This window comes from Apaloderma vittatum, unplaced genomic scaffold (genome assembly GCF_000703405.1).
Source record: "Apaloderma vittatum isolate BGI_N311 unplaced genomic scaffold, ASM70340v1 scaffold6547, whole genome shotgun sequence".
Classification (NCBI taxonomy): Eukaryota; Metazoa; Chordata; class Aves; order Trogoniformes; family Trogonidae; genus Apaloderma; species Apaloderma vittatum.
In genome coordinates this window covers 11583-32200 of record NW_009727726.1, presented here as the reverse complement: position 1 = coordinate 32200, position 20618 = coordinate 11583, and the positions used below count along the sequence as shown (strand labels likewise).

At 42.7% G+C, this 20618-nt stretch overlaps 1 protein-coding gene across 1 annotated transcript in view; it reads right to left on the bottom strand.

Moving 5' to 3' along the window:
* Positions 1-1219: 1219 nt before the first annotated feature.
* MAATS1 (MYCBP-associated, testis expressed 1) overlaps positions 1220-20618 on the bottom strand; it is a 30434-nt gene continuing 11035 nt past the window's right edge. Inside the window, exons 10-16 of the mRNA XM_009873770.1 lie at positions 15894-16010; positions 12809-12880; positions 11121-11267; positions 7509-7730; positions 6038-6186; positions 4689-4780; positions 1220-1521 (exon numbers count right to left, since the gene is read on the bottom strand). Coding sequence (XP_009872072.1) covers positions 1220-1521; positions 4689-4780; positions 6038-6186; positions 7509-7730; positions 11121-11267; positions 12809-12880; positions 15894-16010 — 1101 coding nt within the window. The remainder of the gene's footprint in view (positions 1522-4688; positions 4781-6037; positions 6187-7508; positions 7731-11120; positions 11268-12808; positions 12881-15893; positions 16011-20618) is intronic.

Below are 20618 nucleotides of genomic sequence, written 5' to 3'. Positions count from 1 at the left end.
ACAGGCTCTCAGTCACAGAGAAACGATGGAAGTACGCAGAGACCGGCCCGTTACGACGTTAGTGCTGAGAGCTAACGCTGCTACCTCTTGCCTAAATTGTAGCCATCAGTGAGCAAGCATTTTGGGCGTGGTGGTGTGGCTGTGCTGCCTCCTCCGAAAGCTGATGTGTTTAATGTTGGTATTGGTGTAAATGGTACATTTGGGAAGCTAAACCCGCAGGCCTCAGGAATTTTGACAGGTGAGTGCTGGGAGAGCTGAGCGAGGCACTGTGACAGCTCCCTGCTCGGATGTGCTGCAGCCTGCTTATGTCTGACATCCAGAGCTGGAGCACCCCCATCCTTGCAAATAAGGCAAAGCCAGTGTCCTTCCTGTATAGCCCCCTGGAGCTGGAAAGCCAGAATTAATAACACTCTTCTAAGAAAAATAAGATTCTTTCCAGAATTCTTCTCCTTTGGGATGATAAAAAGCAAGACGAGGTCAGCCCAAAGAGTAATGTTGCTGGAAAAGCTGCACGCACTGGCTAATGGGTTCTTTGCGCAAGCTGCATCAGCCTCCGCCGTGTCACTCCGCTGTCACCTCACCTCAGTTATTAAGCGCCAGACACTGCCTGGCTGGCAGGAACCACTCCCCGAGGTCAAGGGCGCCTTTTCTTTATGCAAGGACTAATTATGTGAAAAGATGATGCAAGGTCTGACCGTTTTCATTCAACTTCAGTGCTTTATTAATAGCAGTGCTAATACAGGAAGCCCCGTTGCTTTATTTCCCTAAGGAAATCAGTGGGACATGCTTCAGAAAAGACTCTGTGTATGGTCTCAACTCAAAATTTCCCACTGCCAGAATATTTTTTTCGTTTAGTGTTACTCATGCAAGGAAATACCATCAAAAGCCCAGGTGCAGATCTTTATTGGTCTGAGCCAGGAAAACAAACAAGGAATGCTAACACTGCTTTCTCACTCGAGCTTCTCTTAATACTTAGAAGAGGAAAATTAACTAATGAAGTCCAAAAGTAGTTGGGGACGGGACTGGACTGGGGCTGCCATGCCAAAGTGTACACGGACTGGTTCCAGGACAACATTGCGAACAGGTAGGACCGCACAAAGGAGAGGATTTTCCATTCTGGGTGCCCTGAAAAAAGTAAATATGATATGCTTCCCTCTCCTTCACCATGCTTCAAGCTCCAGTCACAGAGGGGGAAACTCACCTGCCCCATCTTCTGTCTCTAGAAGACCTTGGGATCCTTGTCTGACCCATCAGAAGGTCTCACTGCTGTCTCTCCTTGGCTTTCTTCGCACAGAAGTTTAGGCAGTTCACATGCAGCTGGGGCAGAGCAAGTGCCGTCAGCTGCACTTGGTGCAGCAGCTGTCCCACTCAAAACATCGCTGAGCGGCCCAGCAGGAGGATCTCCCTTGATGTCGCTGGCAGATGTCTCCTGATGCAGCGCCAGATCAGCCTCCACCCTTTCCGTGGCCCCGTGGATGATCTGATGAGCAGCATAGATGTGTTTTCTTTGGGACTGCCTCACTGTGCACAAAAAGGGGTAAGGCTTTTACTTGCAAATGTACAGCAAAGCATTCTCCATAGGGCAGAAGGGAGGGATAAGCCTTCCTGCAGCTGTGGAAAAGCCCATCTCAGGAAAAAAATCATGCCCTTCTAACTTTGGCTGAAAGCGTTCTACTGCCACCTAATAGTAGCAACCAACTTTGCATTTCACTTTGAAGATTAGTCCTCACAGTGGGAAGCACAGCCAAAGTGTTTTCCTTTCCAGCTTAGGGCATAACTCGCCAGCATATGTTATCAGCCTTTAAAATAACTTCTCCTTCAGTGTCTGTTAATTGCTGCAGACCTCTGGAAGGCTGCAGCTGGACTCTGCCCTCTCCTGTGTTGGGATTTTGCCTGTGCTTAGAAACTCCTACTGAGTTCAGCGTAAGACTTGGAGACCCATTACGTCACCTACCTTATCATCTCCCTTATGCTACTGCAGGGTTGTTCTTTATCGCGTTTTACAGTTTTCATCCAATCTCATTTGTATCTATTTCCAGCCCACCTCTTGGGAAGTAGTTACCCAAGCCAAAGCATTCACCCTACAGTTCTCTTCATTGCTCTTTGCTATTTCTTCTTCCCCCTTTCTCTCGCTTTTGCCTTAAGAGGCAGGTACACAATCACAGGGGTTGAAACGCTTCATGCTTCTACGGAGGGTGTGGGGAATGTTGCAGGAACAAGCTGTGACTCTCATCACGTCACTTCCCTGCAGAAGTCCAATACTTCCTTGTAGATTTGGTCTGTTTATGCGGTGAGGCTGAACAGTATTTGAACTGTGATTCTGAACCCCTGGTGTCTTGCCTGCTGTCACACAGTTCTGCAAACCATCACTGACTCAGCCGCTTGCTGTTACTAACCCATCCTGTTTATGTTTATCCATCTCCCAGGTCCATTTTGTCGACAGCGAATGCAGCTGGATCTCACTCGCATTTGAAAAGCTGACCTTCACCTGCCAGCTCTCAATTCCCAGGAGAGCTTTTGCTACCCAAGGCATTTCAGCTTCAATCTTGTACGCACAAACTGCACCTACTCTACTGGGGATACTCTCTTGGCATTGCTGAAGTCCCTTCCCCCATCCAGGTGAATTTCAGCTAAAAGAAAGTGGGCTCAAACTGGTGAGTCATTATCCTTTTAAAAGCAAGTTTTTTTCACATCAGCCCATTGACTTCTACTTTAGCAAAGCAGGGTTCAGAAGTGAGATGCAGAGGGGTTTCAGGATGACCCAGTATTTGATAATTCCTGCTTTTATGCATAGGAATGCAACAAAAAGAGGGGACAAATAATAAGAAGAGAAGATTAGGTAATGACAAAATAGAGATGTTTAAGGGGAAGCTGGAGTGTAAGACTGAACTTGCAGGCCCCCAAATCTTTGTTCTACAAACAGATTTCTCCTCTGATCGGCCTGACAACTATGCTCTCAGATCACTTCTTCCTAGTTTCAAGGAAGGTGCATGCTCAGGCATGTGCTAGGTTGCTAAAACAGATTTTTGTAATGAATAATTTGACTCACCGCAGAGAAAGTTTTAAAAGCTGCCACAGAAATGCAACACAGTGATGTGCTCATGAGATCTAATGCCATTCTTTGATACTATTTCCTTTGGATTTACATAGAATAGTTACTGATTCTACTTTCCTAAAGGTATCACTGTGTGGGAGGTTTACATCAGGGTGTGTTCATCTGAGCAGACATTTGGTAGAATTCAGCTCACTCTTATGTGTGTGGAGTCCACTCCAGCCCATGCAGCAATAGCAGAAGAAAGTATGAGCCAGGTCTCTTCCTGACATTTCATGTCTGCTGTCACAGGAATATTGTAGCAAATTTTACCGGATCTCGTTTGAAGGAGCTGTTGCACTTTATCACCTATTGCTGTAGCTCTTCCACCAGCATCTGCTTTAACTTCTGTCTAGGCCCAGCTCTGCTTTCCAGGCCCACAGACTGTAGCTATGACAGATTATGATGGGTTTTTTTCCTCTGTGGCTTACGAGTGCTTCTTAGGTGCTTTGTTCATTGCCCAGTACCTATTTTCTTCTTTGATGGTACCACTGTAAGTCCAGACTCCAAGGCCATCTCCAGGTCTTTTCTTTCTGTTCTCCTTTCTGAGACAGGCTAACCCGTGTTAGCACCTGAGCTGCAGGCTTCATTGACTAAAACTAGATCACTTGCTTTGGTAGGCTAAGCAGGGCTAAGGAGAAAGGACCTGACTTAAGCTTATGTAGAATGGCCAGCTGCTGAATAGATACAGCAATTGTGATAAATACACAAACTAGGAAGGAAAAAGTTTGCACAATTCAGAGACCGTGGGGGAACGTGTTTGCACGGTTTGTGTTTTCATTCATAAAGCACAAAAAAAAGAAACAAAGTGCCTTTCTTCTAAAGTTAGAGGAGTACACTGTGGCAAGGACTGCTTCAGACTCTATTGTGATACAATTGCTTTTTTTAGGTTATAGCCACTTTCTGTGGGTGACTGGTTTAGTCATGGTCTTCTGAGTGCTGATCAGTGGAAACATCACAATTAAGAAAATCCATTTATTCATGATACTCAATGTATCAACCTGTATACAGGTTTCCAGGGCCTTCCCCTCTGTATTTTGACAGATTCTATTCCATTTTGGCTAAACAGAAATATCGTTTACAAAGTGCAAGATTATCTACTTAAAACGTGATGCCACTACAGCCAACCCTAAAACTTTGTCTTTGCTTCTAGCTCTGAACCAATTGGGGGCAGGGGGAGGGGGAAAGCATATAATCTTCCTTCTGCATATGGCATATATTTAAGTAATCTGCCTGTTAAAGACTTCTAAGTGTTTTAGAAATTGTGATATGACAATTCACAGCCATGCTACTTAAAGACTTTCCCCAGTTTGTTTTTGAAGGTGCAATGGGCTGGTTCTTTTCATGTAGTTTTGTTGTTGCAGAAACACCATACTTACATCAGGTCTGAATTCAGATCACCATTTTAAAATGGTGACTAAAGCTCATGAGAAATTGGTGAAAAAGGGTGAGAGGGCTTAACTTTCTGCCTGCAGAGTGCAAAACAGGAATCTCAGAGAACTGAGACAACGCTTGGCACTGCATCTCTCCTATCAGTGAGCTAGGGCGAGGAGGCTGAACAAGTTCACAAAGATAGTAAAGCTACTGGACTCCTTACCTTTTTCTCTGATAGACATTTTCTCAGCTTCTGGAATGAGGAAATCATAAACCAGCTCTGCTACGATCTCTTCTGACTGTAGGCGAGTTCGACTACAGAACAGATGCAGAGTGGTATTAGTATTTTAATTTTCTTTCCACATCACCTCTGCAAACACAAGACCGCCTTGTAAACACCCTCACTGTCTTCAAGGGAGTGTATTGTTATGGCAGTAATTGTCATATTATTATGTTATAATTAGAATTGTTAATTGTTATGGCAATAATTGCTGGGTCCCTCTTTACCCTACAAAGAGGTGACAGTGTGACTATTCCCTTTTGCACTGCAGTGCCAATGTGTTCAATACTGCACTGGAAAGCAGTATTTTCAGGTAGAAGACTGCCCCAGACTCATTATCCTCAAAGGTATTTAGGAGCCCGGTTCTCACTAATGACAAACAGACATGCAGAACAACACCTCTGAGGATTTGCACCTCCGTCAATTTAGTCCCTGGCCCATTGCTGAGTTTGCTAAATTCTTCCCTTTTGTGACTCTGCAGTTGGCTGGTCACCATGCTCTTTTCCATGCCAGTGTTTGGTGGGTTCCCAGTTGGCCCAGGGGCTGCATGCATTATCTATGCTTCATTCTCCCCAAGGATTTCAACACTCTGGTTGTATTCATCTAGTTACAAAATACACAGCTGCTGTACCATTGGGGAGTCACTGTGTCATTGGGATTTTTATGGCTTGGTTCCAAAAACGAAGAGCATAGAAACTGAACTGGAGGTTTGGCAGGTCCTGAAAAGTATTCACTGCTGATGCCCCAGCCAGACACAAGACGGTGGTGTTCTCAACAACTTACTCTGCTCAAAGTCCCTTGTCAGGCAGCCATCAATATGACTGACCCCCATGGAACCTGGCAGTTTCTTAAAGAACAGCCACCCCAGAATGAAAAGCTGCTGTATAGCTGTATCTTTTAGCATCTCTTTCAAACGGGGTTTCTGTAGCAGTGTAAATAAATGAAAAGACCAGTATGAATGGGTATTGCTCTAGGCAGTTCTCAGATTCGCTTAAAGCTCAGTCACAGCATCACACTGGCACGGAGAAGTCTAAAAAGGGTGATTCACAGATCCCACAAGTGATTTGCAAAGGGAATCTGGCACGGGCTGTAGAGAAATAAAGCTCTGATGGATTTATATGTGTGTACCAGGTAGTAACAGTGTGGTTCCCACACATGCTAATGAAGTGATCGTGAACAGGATTGTTCTGCCCTTCCCATGTCTTAGATTATACAAGTAACCACGGGTGCAGATGGTCAGGCAGGTTTTAAACGGCTGTAAACAGCCTCTAACGTGTCGTTTAAGAACGTACCAACTTTCCATTTCGTAAGCAATGTCATTGATTTCTTCAGCCATTCTCCGAATCTCTTCCCTGGCTTGTTCCTCAGCAGTGTTCTCCATACTACTCAGGATAATGTCTTCCAAGTAGGAGTCAATAGTGCTCTGGTACACTTTCACCACCTGGAACAAGACACTAAGATACTGTTTCTCTTCCTGTTGCTCCACCAGGAGTGTGGCAGAGTTCCAAAGAAGCAACATCAGATTTTCACCAGACCCTTAATTTCAGGCAGGCAAGCCTGAGATTTGATTTCAGAGATACTTTCTGGGAAGAATAACTCGTGTAAAAAATTTATTTTCTAATAATTCTTCCTGAGAAGTGGTTGAACAGAAACAAGTGCAGGAAAGAACCCATGGTAGAAGGAAAATGTATCCGCAGATCCGGTTCTGCTGCAGCAGGTTAGTTCTGTGAGCGCAATGGCAGTTGCTTCCTCAGTTCTCATGGTTCCCTGAGCAATAACTGCCAAATCAGTATTGACTTTAGTAAATCAATCAGCTTTCATTCAAGCAAATCGTGAAGGAAAAGGTTCCATCAAGCCAGCCGAAGTAGCACGAATAAAACTAAGATAAAATTATTGGTTTCCTTATAATAGTTGTAGAGCAGAGACTCTAGAAATGGCTGTTTTCCTTCTGCTAGTCTGAAGGGCATAAGCTTATGGCACTTTGACCCTCCTTGCTTCCCACTCAGAAATGGAGACAAGATAAGAGGAGAAGTTAGAATTAAAACAAAAATAAACATTATGCCAGACTCTCTTGGTATTAACCTCCTCCCACAAAGTTTGAAAATTATTGGTTTAGTCAATTAGGCTCCCACTCATTCCTTTCAACTGGGAAAGATATGTTTCATGCAGTCAGGAGCTAGGGAATAGGAATAGGACTATAGAATAGTTACGGAATATGGTAATTTAGGATTTTTGTTTCTGGATTTCATAGAATCATAGAATGATCCCATTATTGATGCTATCCATTATCATGACTTCAAAATAGTTTTTGTACCTTTTGTTATTTGTGGTCCATTGGGGGGGGGGTGGGGGGTGGGGGGGGGGGGGGGGGGGAAGGGCTAAAATCTTTCCAAAACCTTGCCTGGGATAGCACGTAATAGTTCTGCTGGACAGACCAAGTGCTGATGAAACATTATTCCTAAAGAAGATTTAGGTACATCTTTTCTCCATAGGTGTTTGTTGTGGAAATTTAGAAACCTACATCGATCCATAATATGCATAACAGGACTGTCTCTAAGGGTATACAGATCATCTTTAATTATTAAATTAAGGCCATGACTCTTTTAGAAAGGAATTGTCCATTCTTCACTAAGCTTTTCCCCTCAATTTTAAAATCAGCCATCAGCAAAGTCAGAGCTGAAGTACCTCCCTTCCATCTGGACCTTTCCACAAGGAGGCAGTTCCTGCAAACCGCCCACAGTCCCACCAATCTCCCTCTCTTGCCTGTTTGAAAATCTCATCTTCTTCCTGACGCCGCCTCTCTTCCAGCTGACGACGTCCGCTCTCCTCCGCTTCCCGCATCCGCCTCTGCCTCTCAGCCAGCATGACAAAAGCATGGATCTTCCGTTCTTCTTGCAGCCTCACCAGCTCTTTGGACAGAAAATCAAATATGTTCGCCAGTGCCCTTCCTTCTTCCCTGGCCAAGAGGCTTTCTTCTGATGACAGCTTTTTAAAAAAAAAAAAAAGCAAAGAATTGTGTTACAAACCCCAGGAATGTCATTCACAGTCCCAGGACTACCACAGGCATGTGATACAGCTCTGTAACGTCCACTCTGACCAGCCGTGGGACAACCCTAGGAGTTTTGCATTCGTCTTGTTTTACATGGGCTAGCTTGGATTCTGGATAAGGTAATGTTCCTGGGTATAGCTTCTGATATCTAAAAAATGGCAAAACTAGTCAGGGCGGGAATAGTCCTGATACTGACACATGGGGACATGCGGACTAGATGTGCTGTATTCCAGGTATTAGGAGGCACTTTTTTGGCTGAGGCCATCTGCTTGTTACAGGGAGCACTCAGAGAATCACAGAATTATTTGGGCTGCAAAAGCCCTCTGAGATCATCAAGTCCAGCCTATGACCCAACACCACCACATCGGCCAGACCAGGGCACTAAGTGCCACATCCAGCCTCTCCTGAAACACCTCCAGGGACGGTGACTCCACCACTTCCCTGGGCAGTGCATCCCAGTGCCTGAGCACCCTCTCCGTGAGGAAGAGCTTCCTGAGATCCAACCTAAACCTCCTCTGACGCAGTTTCAGGCCGTGCCCTCTCGTCCTGTCACTGGTTGCCTGGGAGAAGAGCCCGACCCCCACCTGACTACGCCCTCCCTTCAGGCAGTTGTAGAGAGTGATGAGGTCCCCCCTGAGTCTCCTCTTCTCCACTGCCCTGACCAGGAAAAGGGAAGTGTAACAGTGACGATGAAATTACTTCAGCTGGATACTCTCCATCTTTCTGTGCTCAGCTTAGTTAGACCAGAACAGAAAAGCAGGATCAAAAATTGCAAATGAAGCTTCTTGCTAGCATTTGGAAAGTAAAGCCTCAATCTTTACAAGTAGGAGGCTTAAGGAGAGATTTAGGAAGCTGCAATTACGAGCACAGCTGCATTTCTATCCTCTCCTAAGGATACCAAATGTTTGTTACAGTTCAAGCCACCTCAGTGAAATGGTATATCTTTGGTTGGGCATTCACGATGCTACCAAAATGATTCAACTTGCTGAGATAATACAGCAGCCATGAATCCCTACAGTTTTAGTTACTGAGTTATTACCCAAAACTGTGTAAGTTACTAACACGTTCAAATCAACAGTAATTATATTGAGTTTACAGAAGTGCAAACAAGACCTCAAAATTCCAGTTAATGGAAAATCAGAAAGTCACAGATGAGGCTAGATTCCAGGTGTTCAGCATTACTGTGCCATTCACTCCTTGTTCCAAGCACATCATGTTTTGTGGGTTGGGTATGTGTGATTGCGCTTCAGAAAGGGACAAGATCTATGGTGAGTTCATTATCTCCAATATGGACTAAGAAGTCACAGTCCTTGGCAGGAGGGAAGGTCTGGAACTGGCTGGGATGCTGTGTTTCTCTTGGAAGAGAACAGAGTAATCCTGAGTGTAATACTCAAAATGGAGCTGAAATATCCCAGACAAGTAGTAATAAATCAGCTTTCTTATACTACTGTTCCATTTGCTCATGCAGTGTTTCAAAGGAACTGGGACTGTCAGTGTTGCACACATCTAGAAGTGACAGTGCTGAGCCCATGGCTGCTTAAGACGGACCGTAGCAATGAAGTAACTGCACCACCCCACTGGGAGGGATAACATAGAACAAAAGTGCTGCTGCTCCTTTATTGCTCCAGGTGCTGTGTCTAAAACCGGTGTGAAATGGAGGAAAACAACCCAGGAACACTCTTGTCTTAGACTTTTGTTATATATAAGGTTAGAAATTTTCAAACTCTCGGCTTTGACTGTTTTATCTGTTTCCATCGTCTTTCTACAGGAGGCATTTCTTGAAAAATGCCTCTTTTTATACTGAAAAGGTCAAAAATCTGATAAAAACCCAACCTGTGATCACCAAAAACTACAGAACTGTGAGTCATCAGTGACTTTCTAAAATAGCTATACACAGAGAAAACTCCTGCATTCCAGAGAGTTTTAAAGTTCAAAATGTTTTAGGACCTAAGGTTTGGACTGTGACCCTTCAGGGATACATTAAAAAACTAAAAAATAAAATGTAAGAGTAAGAGGAGATGGATACCAGCAGAGGGGGACAGTTGTGCTCCCAAAAGGAAATTCTGAGATCAGAGGTCAGGATCTTTGCCCCTTGCAGTCCCTCCTTCACTACGAATTATGGTGTCTGACCTGCTTTATCCTTCACTCTCATCTGGGCTTCCAGGAGAAGGAGCATTTCAAGTTCCTAATGCCTACGGCTTTTATTTTCCTCTTAATTCCTCAGTAGAAAAAGTCTGTATTCCTGCATTCCACACCTGGGCTCCCTGAGTATGAGGGAGCATCTGGAAATGATAAGCAATAAAGTACAGTCACCTGGTTCAATTTTTACTGAGATCTGAGGGGAAATTTTGTTGCTGCCCACCCAGCAGGAAGCAGAGGTCTGGCTTCATCTCCACCAAGCCAGGTGGCCAGCGGATACTGTTATCATAATCTGGAACCTGCAAAATTGCCTGACAGCTGGTCACTGAAAAACCAGGAGAGCAGCAAAAACTACAGGAAAACCTGCAGGAATGTGGGAAATACTCTATGTGAAATGCAGTGCAGCCTGGAGCAAATTTCTTTATGATCCGTTTCAGACCAGCATCTGCCATTTGATTCACGTTGCTCTGGAAGGTTGTGGGCCTACAAAGAAATTGGATGGGAATTTGCATCCCCAGCTCTCACTAGATCCTTGGCAGAGGACGGAGCCCAGAATTTCTCTACTCTCACAACAGTGGCAAGTACAACAATGTGACACCATTGCTAAGATCCTAGAAGTCTCAAGGCCAGCAAGATTTACCAAGTAAGTCCGCTTTGGCTTCTTTTGTGATGTTTTTTGCCTGATGAGGAGCCTGGGAGGGTGCCAAGCTAGTAAAGCAACAGGGAAATGACAGAGCAGTAACACACATTCAATAAAACATCTGACAGATGTGAGTGACAAGCATGTATTGTGATGCCAGGTCACAGCACCAGTCAAATGGATTGAAATGTGGGAAAACTGAGGTTCGTCTGACAGTGCGCTTTGTTCAAAGCCCTGTAAATACAAACAAGTGCTTTGTCTGCAAACAAAGCAAGTGCAGCCTGGGTAGCAGCTGTGGTGAGGGTGCCTCAGTCTGTTTCTGAGATCCCCAGAGCCCCCACAGCAGTGAGAGAGCGTTTTTAGCCCCTCAGGCATTCAATACTTGGCCTGTGCTAGGAGAGCATTTTTGTTACTTGGAGTGCTTCCTGTGCTGTGGATAATAGAAAATGTAAAGAAATGAAATGCGAGAGTGCTGGCGGTACTGCAAGCACAGAGTTCCCAGTCAGGACAGTGTTGTGCATGAGCCTTCCCATCTATACAGGCAAACCTGGTGCATTTGCAAGTCACGCTCTTGCTGTAGAGCCTGTGTCATTTGCGCCTCTGCCTTCAAAAGCAGCTGCCTGTCCTCCTGGAGCGCGTGAGTGGTGCGCAGCTCTTGGATCAGTTCCAGGCGCTTCTCCTTCCCTTCGAACATCTTTAAAATAAACAACCAAGCAATATTAAATAGAGACCACAGATCAACATGTTTTGCCAGCAGAGCACACCCTTTTTCTCCAAGTTGCAAAGTCAGCTGTTTCCAAGACCTAGCTCTCTGTAACGAGTTTGTGGCCGCATTTAGGCAAATACTACAGCTGTCAGGTAAATCCTGCCTAAACCCTTCTGCACAGAAGATGAAAGTTGAGACCTTCTGCTGTGGAGTATGGATGATCCCTTGCTACTCTATTACAAAATTACTGTTTGGGGTTTTTTTTTAATGCTGTTTGGCTTCATCCAGACCTCAGACCACTGGAATGTGGAACAGCAACACCAATGTCAAGTGAAAAGGGCAATAGCCTTCTGGATATCTTGTTACATCAGCTTGACTGTCAAAGCTTCCCAGTGTAAGCTTTGCCCCTTTTCCTCAGTCCAGGGTTAGATGTCTCCTGTTTCAGCATCTACTGTTCTCTGCCCTTTGTCTTGAGGAAGTCCAGCAACAGCTTATAGCAATAAATTTGTGGGGAGGTTGCTGAAATTGCCACTGTCCCTGTTATGGGATTATGTTGCCCAGCCCTTGCCTGTCTTATTTTCATCCCCCCTCTCTTCCAACAGGACTTCCAACAGCAAAAAGGATCACTCAACACTGCTCACATCACTCTCCAACTGAGTCATATATTTCTGATCCAGTAGTAGCTGGAAGGAGATTCCTAAACTGATGAGACATTTCATTATGTGAAAGGCAACAGTCCTGAAATGGCATCAGACAGCCTTCTCATGGATCACCACAGAACTGGAGAAGACTTAGGAAGTCTATGCTCCACCTCAGTACTTTCACAGTATTGAACTGTTTGCTAAAGCTGAGGTCAGGGTCCCACATGGGGACACTTCACAAACACTAAATAAGTAGTGCAAAGGAGAATATCAATTATATTCTCAGCAGGCAAGTAAACAAACCTTCTGGACCAATCTGATCAAAAGTGATAGACTTGCTTAATATAAAGATGACGAGGCATGGCTACTCAATTTTTACCTAGACCCACTTCTGCTCCACTGAAAGCAGAATGATGGAAATCATAGTGGTATGCTTCAGTTGCTCCATATCTCAGGTTCAGCTCGCCATCACAGGAAACTGGAATGATGGTATGAAATACAAGCTGCCCTGCTGCAATGTGGGAGGCTTCTTGTGCCTCAAGATCCTGGCATAATCAAAGCAGAATATATCCATAGTCCAGATCTAGTCTCAAATTTGCCATTTGAGTAATTCCACTGTGCAGCATCTAATTAAACAGCTGAGTATAGGGGATGGCAGGAACAGGGAGCCACTCACAGACATATGTAGGAACCTAGTAATTCCTGTAAGAAATCTGGGCTGGAGAGCAAAGACTTCTGCCTTGAAGGACTCCAGGTAACGTACAGGAGGATATACTGCAGAAACCTCATTATCCTTGATTAGTGCTGTGGAAGAAAGATTGCAAGCACGCTCTCAATCACTCCCACCATCATTCTGAAGAGAGACATAAACAAAGAGACACAGAATACCATGTTCTGAATAGCCCTGCCTCGAAGCAACTTCTGCAGACAGATCACTGCCATTTCTCTTTCCTCTTCCTCCTGCCAAAACACAAGAAATGTCCATGCAATAATTAATTATTTATTTAGAGACTGAGATTTCTGTAGACTATCCATCTAACTATCAAAAAGTTTAACTCATATCCAGCTTTTTGTCAGTTATTTCTGAACACCTTCCTAATTTCTAGGGAAAGGAAGGTGAGTCAAAATAATACATACTTCCATATTTTGCAAGAGATGTGGGAGAAATGCTCTATTGTATTTGAGATTTTAGACAGTCTTTAGAGAGCAGTACCTGATGATAAGGAGATGTTGATGAAGAAAATTACTGCATGCATTAGAAATACTATTTGTAGCTTGACTGAATGTAGCTTGACTCGCTTGTTTGTAAAATGATCATCAACACTAATTTATCAGGTCAAGATATGAAGGGGATAGAATCACTACTGAAGAAGGTGCAAGATAACTGTTAACCGTAAATAAAGGGATTAAATTAAAAGGGAATATAAACAATTTTTCTTTTATATTTATTCCAATGGTGACCTTTATCAAAGTGATTAAGTAAATTTAAGACTTAGAAAGTGATAGTTTGGAAGTATAATTAAGTTATATTGTGATTTGTCTCTTTGAGAACTTTACTGCCCTAGCATTGTGGGATTGATACCAGCTTGTAAGAATGATGGGGCATAGTGGGAAAGAGAGCGTAATCACAGGAGGAATAAAAATAAAGGCTTATTTTAAATAGAGGAAGGACGGCTGTCAGCATTTTTTCTTTCCGAGGGGTCTTAGTCCAGAGTTGACAGTAGCAGAAGGAAAAGGCCCATGGGGTGCCTGGGAAAGATAAAAAGAAATCTAAAAATTGCAAGGAATTTTTTTTAATAAAAAGTCTATGAGGTCTGCATTGAAATGTGGTATTTCAGAAGTGTTGGAAAAACAGGGAAGAGTGTGGGATGAGAGAAGTGGTGAGGGATTGAGTCTTAGTATTTTTCTTAGGTGTTGAAGATGAAGTTTTCTCTTCCCTGCCATTCTGCACCACCACCCATGAGGAGGAAAGCAGAACTAACCAACGGACTGGCTTTTGATATGGTCTGTCGCTTTTCCTTGGAAAGAAGGGATGAATTTCCAGTCCAGTTAGAGAGCTAAACTGTACCACGTCAGCTGGCTATAGTGTGAAAGCCCTTCAGGACAGAGCTTTGGAAATGCAGATGGCACATATGCTGGTAAGCTGAACTGCTTGATTGGATTTAAACTAAGATTTGGTTTAAATTTTTGTGAGATGCATTTTTCTTGACTTCTGTTGTTCAGTGCTGCAAACGATGTCTTAGCAAGGGTAATCATCAACTTCTCCATCTGCACGCTACAGAGCAGCAGGAAAGAATGAAGGGAGATGGGAAGCCTATCATGCCTAGCAGGGAAAAAAAAAAAAGGAATTAAGGATATAGAAGATTCTTAGGCACAGGCTGAAAACCAGAGGGGGCTGGGAGAAAGTGATCAACCAGTGAAGGGATTAAGAGGTGCTTTGTGAGCTTGTGGTGGCTTGTAAGTGCATAAGAAATGACGGGGAGAGGAGTTGAGGAGGCCTGTGGTGGAGCTTCTGTTCTCTCTGCTTTCTCTTGTATGCCTTGTGGCCCGTGTCATTCTGGCACACTTTCCTTTTGAGATCCTCAACTCCAGCAGGAAAAGGCTGATGCACTTAGCAGTTGGTGCTCGTATGTGTGTATGGCAGGAAGAGAAGCATTAACAACAGAGAGGAGCATTGCTGTCAGTGCTCCTCGCAGCCAGCTGGTAGGAGAAACCCTACTTGGATTCTGCAAGGCAGGAGATGTTAGTGCTGCTCATCACCGGCTGAAGTGTCCTGATTCGACAGATTGAGCTTCGCTGGAGAGCTTCACTCTTCTATGTGTTCACACATAAAGATACTTGAAAATAAACCCAATGTTGACAGAATTCATTTAGGTGGAATTCTATTGTATTGCATCTCTTTCAAAAAAAATAAAAAACTGTAAACACACTAGAGAATGACTACAGCTAGGGGACAAATCTGATTTCTTTCCATGTTACCTGGAAGTACTTAAAAATCTGCTCAACTGGTAAATGTAAATAGTGTAAATCTACCACCACAATAAAATATCTAATACCTAGGAGTTAGTAGAGCTGTGGAAAGCTCTTCCCAAGGAGATACTCTTGTTTCAGTCATCTTAAAACAGACCGTATAAAACACAGGACATCATACCGCACAAAGGAAGACAGCATGGATGATCTAATAAGTCTTTCTCTCTCACTTTCACGGTTGTGTGACTCTTAAATTCACTAATTTAAATGGTAATTGTGTCTGATCCTTACTATATCATGAAAACAGTATTAATAAGCAGCTGAAGAAATCCATTGGGGCAACCATCTCTCTAAGTACATTACTTTACGAAAAGAAAATAAGTTGCAGCTCCCTTAAAAAGTTGTTTTTTCCTACAGCATATCACATCCCCCATGACACATCATTACTGCTATTTCAGTCTCTGCAGAAGAATAATTTTCTGTGAACTGGAGCATGCTCATCAAAGACTGCATCCTGTATGATGACAGGAGCTTCACTCCAGAAAATTAATGAAGTGCATGCTCAGTACCAAGCACCCAAAGTCTCAGGGACTTCAACACAACTAAAAGTAATTGCTCTGATGGATTATGATACTGTTTTCAGATCATAAGGTCTGAAGACACTAAGCAATAGTAATAAAAATGTGATTCTGTCTTTTTGTTCCCCAAGAACAAGAGAATAACATGTCTACTAATTTATGTCTTTATAAAATAAAGTTTAGTTAAGGATTTGGTCAACAGATATTTTCAATTCTTCGGCTGCTAGTATCTTTACAGAATGAGAGACTAAGAGAGTCTTAAGAAATAGTGATGGCTATTTTTAACATAAAAACACTTAAGAAATAGTGATGGCTATTTTTAACATAAATACACTTCTTTTCTTCTCTGGGCATTCCTTTAACAACTGTGTATGAAACACTCACGGACCAACAGGAAAAAAAAGTGCTAAAATCAGCCCACTTACAATTGATGGCTTTTCTAGGGTTGGAGTGGGTGGCCGAGGAACAGGCTTTTCTACTTTTTTCAGGAAACGGAGGGGCTTCTTTGGCTCCTTGACTTTATTCTTCTTCTCCAACAGTGCCTGGAATAGACATACATTTTAATGAGAACTGGGCTAGACAGAACAACACAGTAAAGCCAGTCCTCTAGATGCTGACTGTTGCTCATCACATTGACTACAGGGAGACGAAATATTTTATACTTTGCAGGTTTGCGGCTTCTATCTCTTACTGCACATCAACTGAAGAACTAAATATGGTCAGTAGATGAGGCTCTGGGTTAGTCAGAAGATACTGATGGGAGCTTCAAAATCACATGTAAGAAGGAACTGAGTTATTTAGTGTATTTACAAGTCAGTCATCAGCAACTGCATCGAGCAAGAAACCTAAAATTAATACAGATACTGGTATGAACTTAATCTCCAGTCTAACACATTCTTAAATAAAAGCATATTTCAGATTTATTTTTATCATTTTAAAATAAGAATCTTATTGAACCAATTAAATACTGACCCATACGCAAGCAGAGGCAGTTGTGTGTGTTACTTACCTTGTGAAATGACAAAAACATTGATTATTTTCCTATCAGATAGAGGTAAAATCCTTTCAGAACATGAAAAGTGGGTAGGAATATCACAGTTTAATTACAGTTTATGTATCACTACAGAACAGTTATAACTCTTCGCCTTTAACTATAGGTATAATGCTTGTAACTGCACATTGGAAATGTCATATGGTCAGGAGATTTTATGATGGGGGTGACCTGAAGAGTATTGCTGCCACTGTTCTGTGACCCTTCCTCTGCAAAATGTTGTTGTATGACATACTGTTACTGCACAGGATTAAAGGACCCTGTCCTTGCAAAAATATGTTTTGAAACTCTTCTCTGTGCATCTGCCATTGCCTAGCAGCCCAGAAACAGTACAAGTGGACTAAGGCCGAAAGGGAAACTAACTGGCTTGAAAATTTCCTCCTTCCAAGAAGATCCACAAACCCATTATGAGTAGGTTTTATCTTGCTTGCAGCTGTTTGGGGGCAGATGCTAAACCTTGCCAGCCAGAGCAGGCACGGAGTGGAAATGCCACCACGGCTTCAACTCTTTCGAGACATTTTCAAGCTGTATAGAGAGCCAAAGTCCTGCCAACTTCCCATCACAAGCTACTTAGAACAAATTATTCAGATAATCATTTCCAACTGCACAGCAACGCTTGCCTGCTGTAGGACACCACACTTTGGCTCGCAAAGAAAGGGGAAGACCATATGTACATTTAAAGCTCCTTCAAAATTATAAACCTACTACTGTATGGGTTGGATCTGCAGTTTTTATTACTGAAAGAACTGAACAAGAAAAATTCCAGCAAGGAAAATGTGCCTTTTTCTTTTCTCACTCTCTCTCTTTCAAGTGTTCAAATACAGTATTTCGCTAGGGAGAGAAATGAAAGAAAAACTTAAAAAATATCACATGCTGAATTTCTCTCTCCAGTAACAGGAAATGGATGGCACTTGCAAAGAAATTATTTGTGAAATTAATGAAATTTTGAAACTCCAGTAGTCATGGTACAAAACTCTTCCTGCATATTAGATCTGCCCTTTCAGGCCAGGATAATTAATTGCTCCAGAAAAGGAGAGAGTTTTCTAGGTGGAGGGGATAAAACGCTCTGTTATTGAAAACTTCTGAAATGGACCATGTTAATAATGCAACAATAAAAGCTTATAAACTGCTTACAAGCCGCGTGAAATGGTTATAGCTCAAAAATGTTGAGAAATTTTCTGAGCTGTTTCTTGTATTCGATGACCTTAGAGCTCTCTGGCATGAAGATTATAACAGTGCTTCCTATGATTTATAACGTGCTTTGCATGGCAGGGGGTGGGAATTGAAAGAAAAAAGCTGCCTATAATTGTGATTCTTTTGAAAACAACAGCTCCTGTGTTTATTACTACAATGTTGCATTCATAAGAATTTTTCTAATAAAACCCTAGCCTCCAAAAATATTTCTTGGTAACCAGAATAACCAAATACAACCAGAAAAACAACTTTTAAAGACAGAAAAATCTATGAGCACTTCTGACAAGAGGGAATTCTTATTAATGTAGATTTGAGAAATACTGCAGTTCCCAGAAGTGGTTTTAAGTTTTCATGTCAGCACAGTGCCTGCTTTGCTATCTTTACTAAGTCAAAAATGCTTACCATTTGCTTTCTCTAATCTGAGGTTTTATGTTATTTTAAGACTTTAATGTAAGAAAAGAAAAAGAAAATATGGTTTTTTGCATTAACTGGTTCTGCCTAACTTAACAAGTTACCATTTTTTTAAATTGGAACACCAGGGATGAAGAATCACTGTAAAACACTTTCTTTAATGAGAACAAAGCACTAAATATCTGAATAACATGCTTTGAATGTTCCTGGGATAGACTACATTACTTTTTTTCAGGTAGTAGGTTCAGTCATGATACAATATGGTTGGATTTGAGAGTGAAGGGCCACTCAATTCATCTCTTTTTCACTTTCCTGGCAAATGCAGTGAACAGTAAATGGCATGCATGCTTTTGGCCATACACCTTAGCTTTTTTCGCTAGCTTGTGACAGAAGCAGAACTCTTGTCAGGACAGTGGCTTGAGAAACAACTCTCTGTTCAAAGAAATCATTCCTTAGATTCCATCTTTTTCGTCTCTGTGATCCTCTCCATTTCACAAGGCACTACGTATATTTTATTTTCAGGTACAGCACAGAGTATACTGCCATGTTTCCCTTTTTGCTTGCAAATGAAGAAGGTGCGGCCAACAAGAACGGACCGGCTACCTACTCTGCAACGCAGCATGGCTGCTGCACCTCGACTAATCAAGACTAACATAATAGCTCTTAGAGCTTGTCTGAGCATGAGCCAACTAACACTGTGCTGGAGATCTGTTCTTGATGAAATAACTGCTTCAGCAGACTTTCCTATGCTTTGAAGCTGGCAGAGATTTTCTCCAGAGACATTCTTGGCCTCCCTACTTCTCCACCTCCTTCCAGCCTCTGGATAAAGGAAAACAGATGTGATGCGAGTTGCACTTAATGCTGAGGTGAGAGGTTCCTTAGTCTGGCATAATTTTGATGCAGCACTTTGTCACTACCTGACACTTCACCCCTCTTGAGACACCAGAGCATAGAGGGTCAGCCTACAGGCACGCATTGTCCTGCACTGGGATTTCTTCTAGCAGCTCCTCCATTCCTTGGTGTATTCAGTTACCCAGTTGCATTTCTCTCCTATAGTAATTGGCTATATCGGTATGCTAGCTCCTTAATGCCTTGTATTTTCCCACAAGGCTGTTTATAGAATGGCTCATATTCCTTAAAGCACCATTGTCTGTGCTGGCTAGGAACTAGCCTTCGTTGTCCTTTTATCAGCCTCGCTTAAGATACAGATCAATGTTTTGACTGTAAATCCTGGGTGAGTCCTGCCTCTGTCATGTTCTCTTTTTCAGAGAATTGTTCAAAGAATAGTGAGGGTACATAATACTCCTGCAAAAGGTTTCAGGATTCTCCTCAAAAAGTCTGCTTCTAACATCACTTGTTTTGGCTGAGTTTCAAGACTGGAAGAAGCTGTTCTTATTCTCAAGAGGACACAGTTATAGTTCCTTGGATAATTGCTTGTCCCTTCTTACAAGATTTAAGCTTAGGAAAACCCTCAATATGGCAAACTAAGAGGAACATAATGAGGAGGACTAGTGCATCTTGCCATTTGTCTGGCCAGAGAAGCAAGCCTTGGAAACTTCCTCTACTAAAATTAATTTACTTCTGAAGCCAAACTCTAGTACTCCTCCTCTGCTTGCCACTTCCTTCCGCAGATTATCCAGGGAAAATGAAAGAAACTCAGTCTAGAGCCAGATCATTGTGTACTCTTGGAATTTTCTAGAGTTCTGCTTTATTTCCAGGATTACAGGAGAAAATGCTTCGATTTAAGTGTGCTAAGACAGCACTAAGAGGTTTTTGACAATAAAACTGGTCTAGCTGCTCAGCTAGACCAGTTTTGGGTTTGTTTGGTTTTTGTTGTTGGGTTTTTTTTGCAAAGCAACACGGTGGCCTTCTGAGATGATCCTTAATTGCATGCTTTAAACCTCTTTCATACTGGTGGAGGTTGTTGGCAGGACCGAGACTGCTTATGCCAAGTGGTCAGACAGCTGTGCTCTCAGGTGCTAAACTGAGGTAACTCAAGTACTCTGCAGGCTTTACTGCCCTCTTCTTGACAGCTCCAGTAGCTTATGAGGTGGACCTGTTGGAGAGGCCCTGCTAAGCCAGAACATGCTATAGCCACCAAACTTAAGCAGCAAAATGGAGATGCGACCAGTAACAGCACTATGGAGTTGAAGTGCTAATTAAGGCAGTAATTTTCTTGTTGCTCTGAATAGAAAGTTTGCTTAAATATAACGGTGGCTGAGGTAGTCTGGATGTTTCACAGTGTGAGTACCTTTCTGCTCGTCTGGACCAACTCACTGGGTGTCTACTTCTGTATATCTAAAAGCAGCAGTTACATTTTGCATAGTGGATTTATCATCTTTGCCCGCAAACGAAATGCTTTGTGATTTTAAAATAGTACATGTTTTGCCTTCTTGTGGTGGGGAAATGCTTATTAGCCCCTCAGCTGGTATACATCACAGACCAAGTGATCTACATTGATTTAAGAAAGAAAATAGGCAGAATTGTCCGCTTT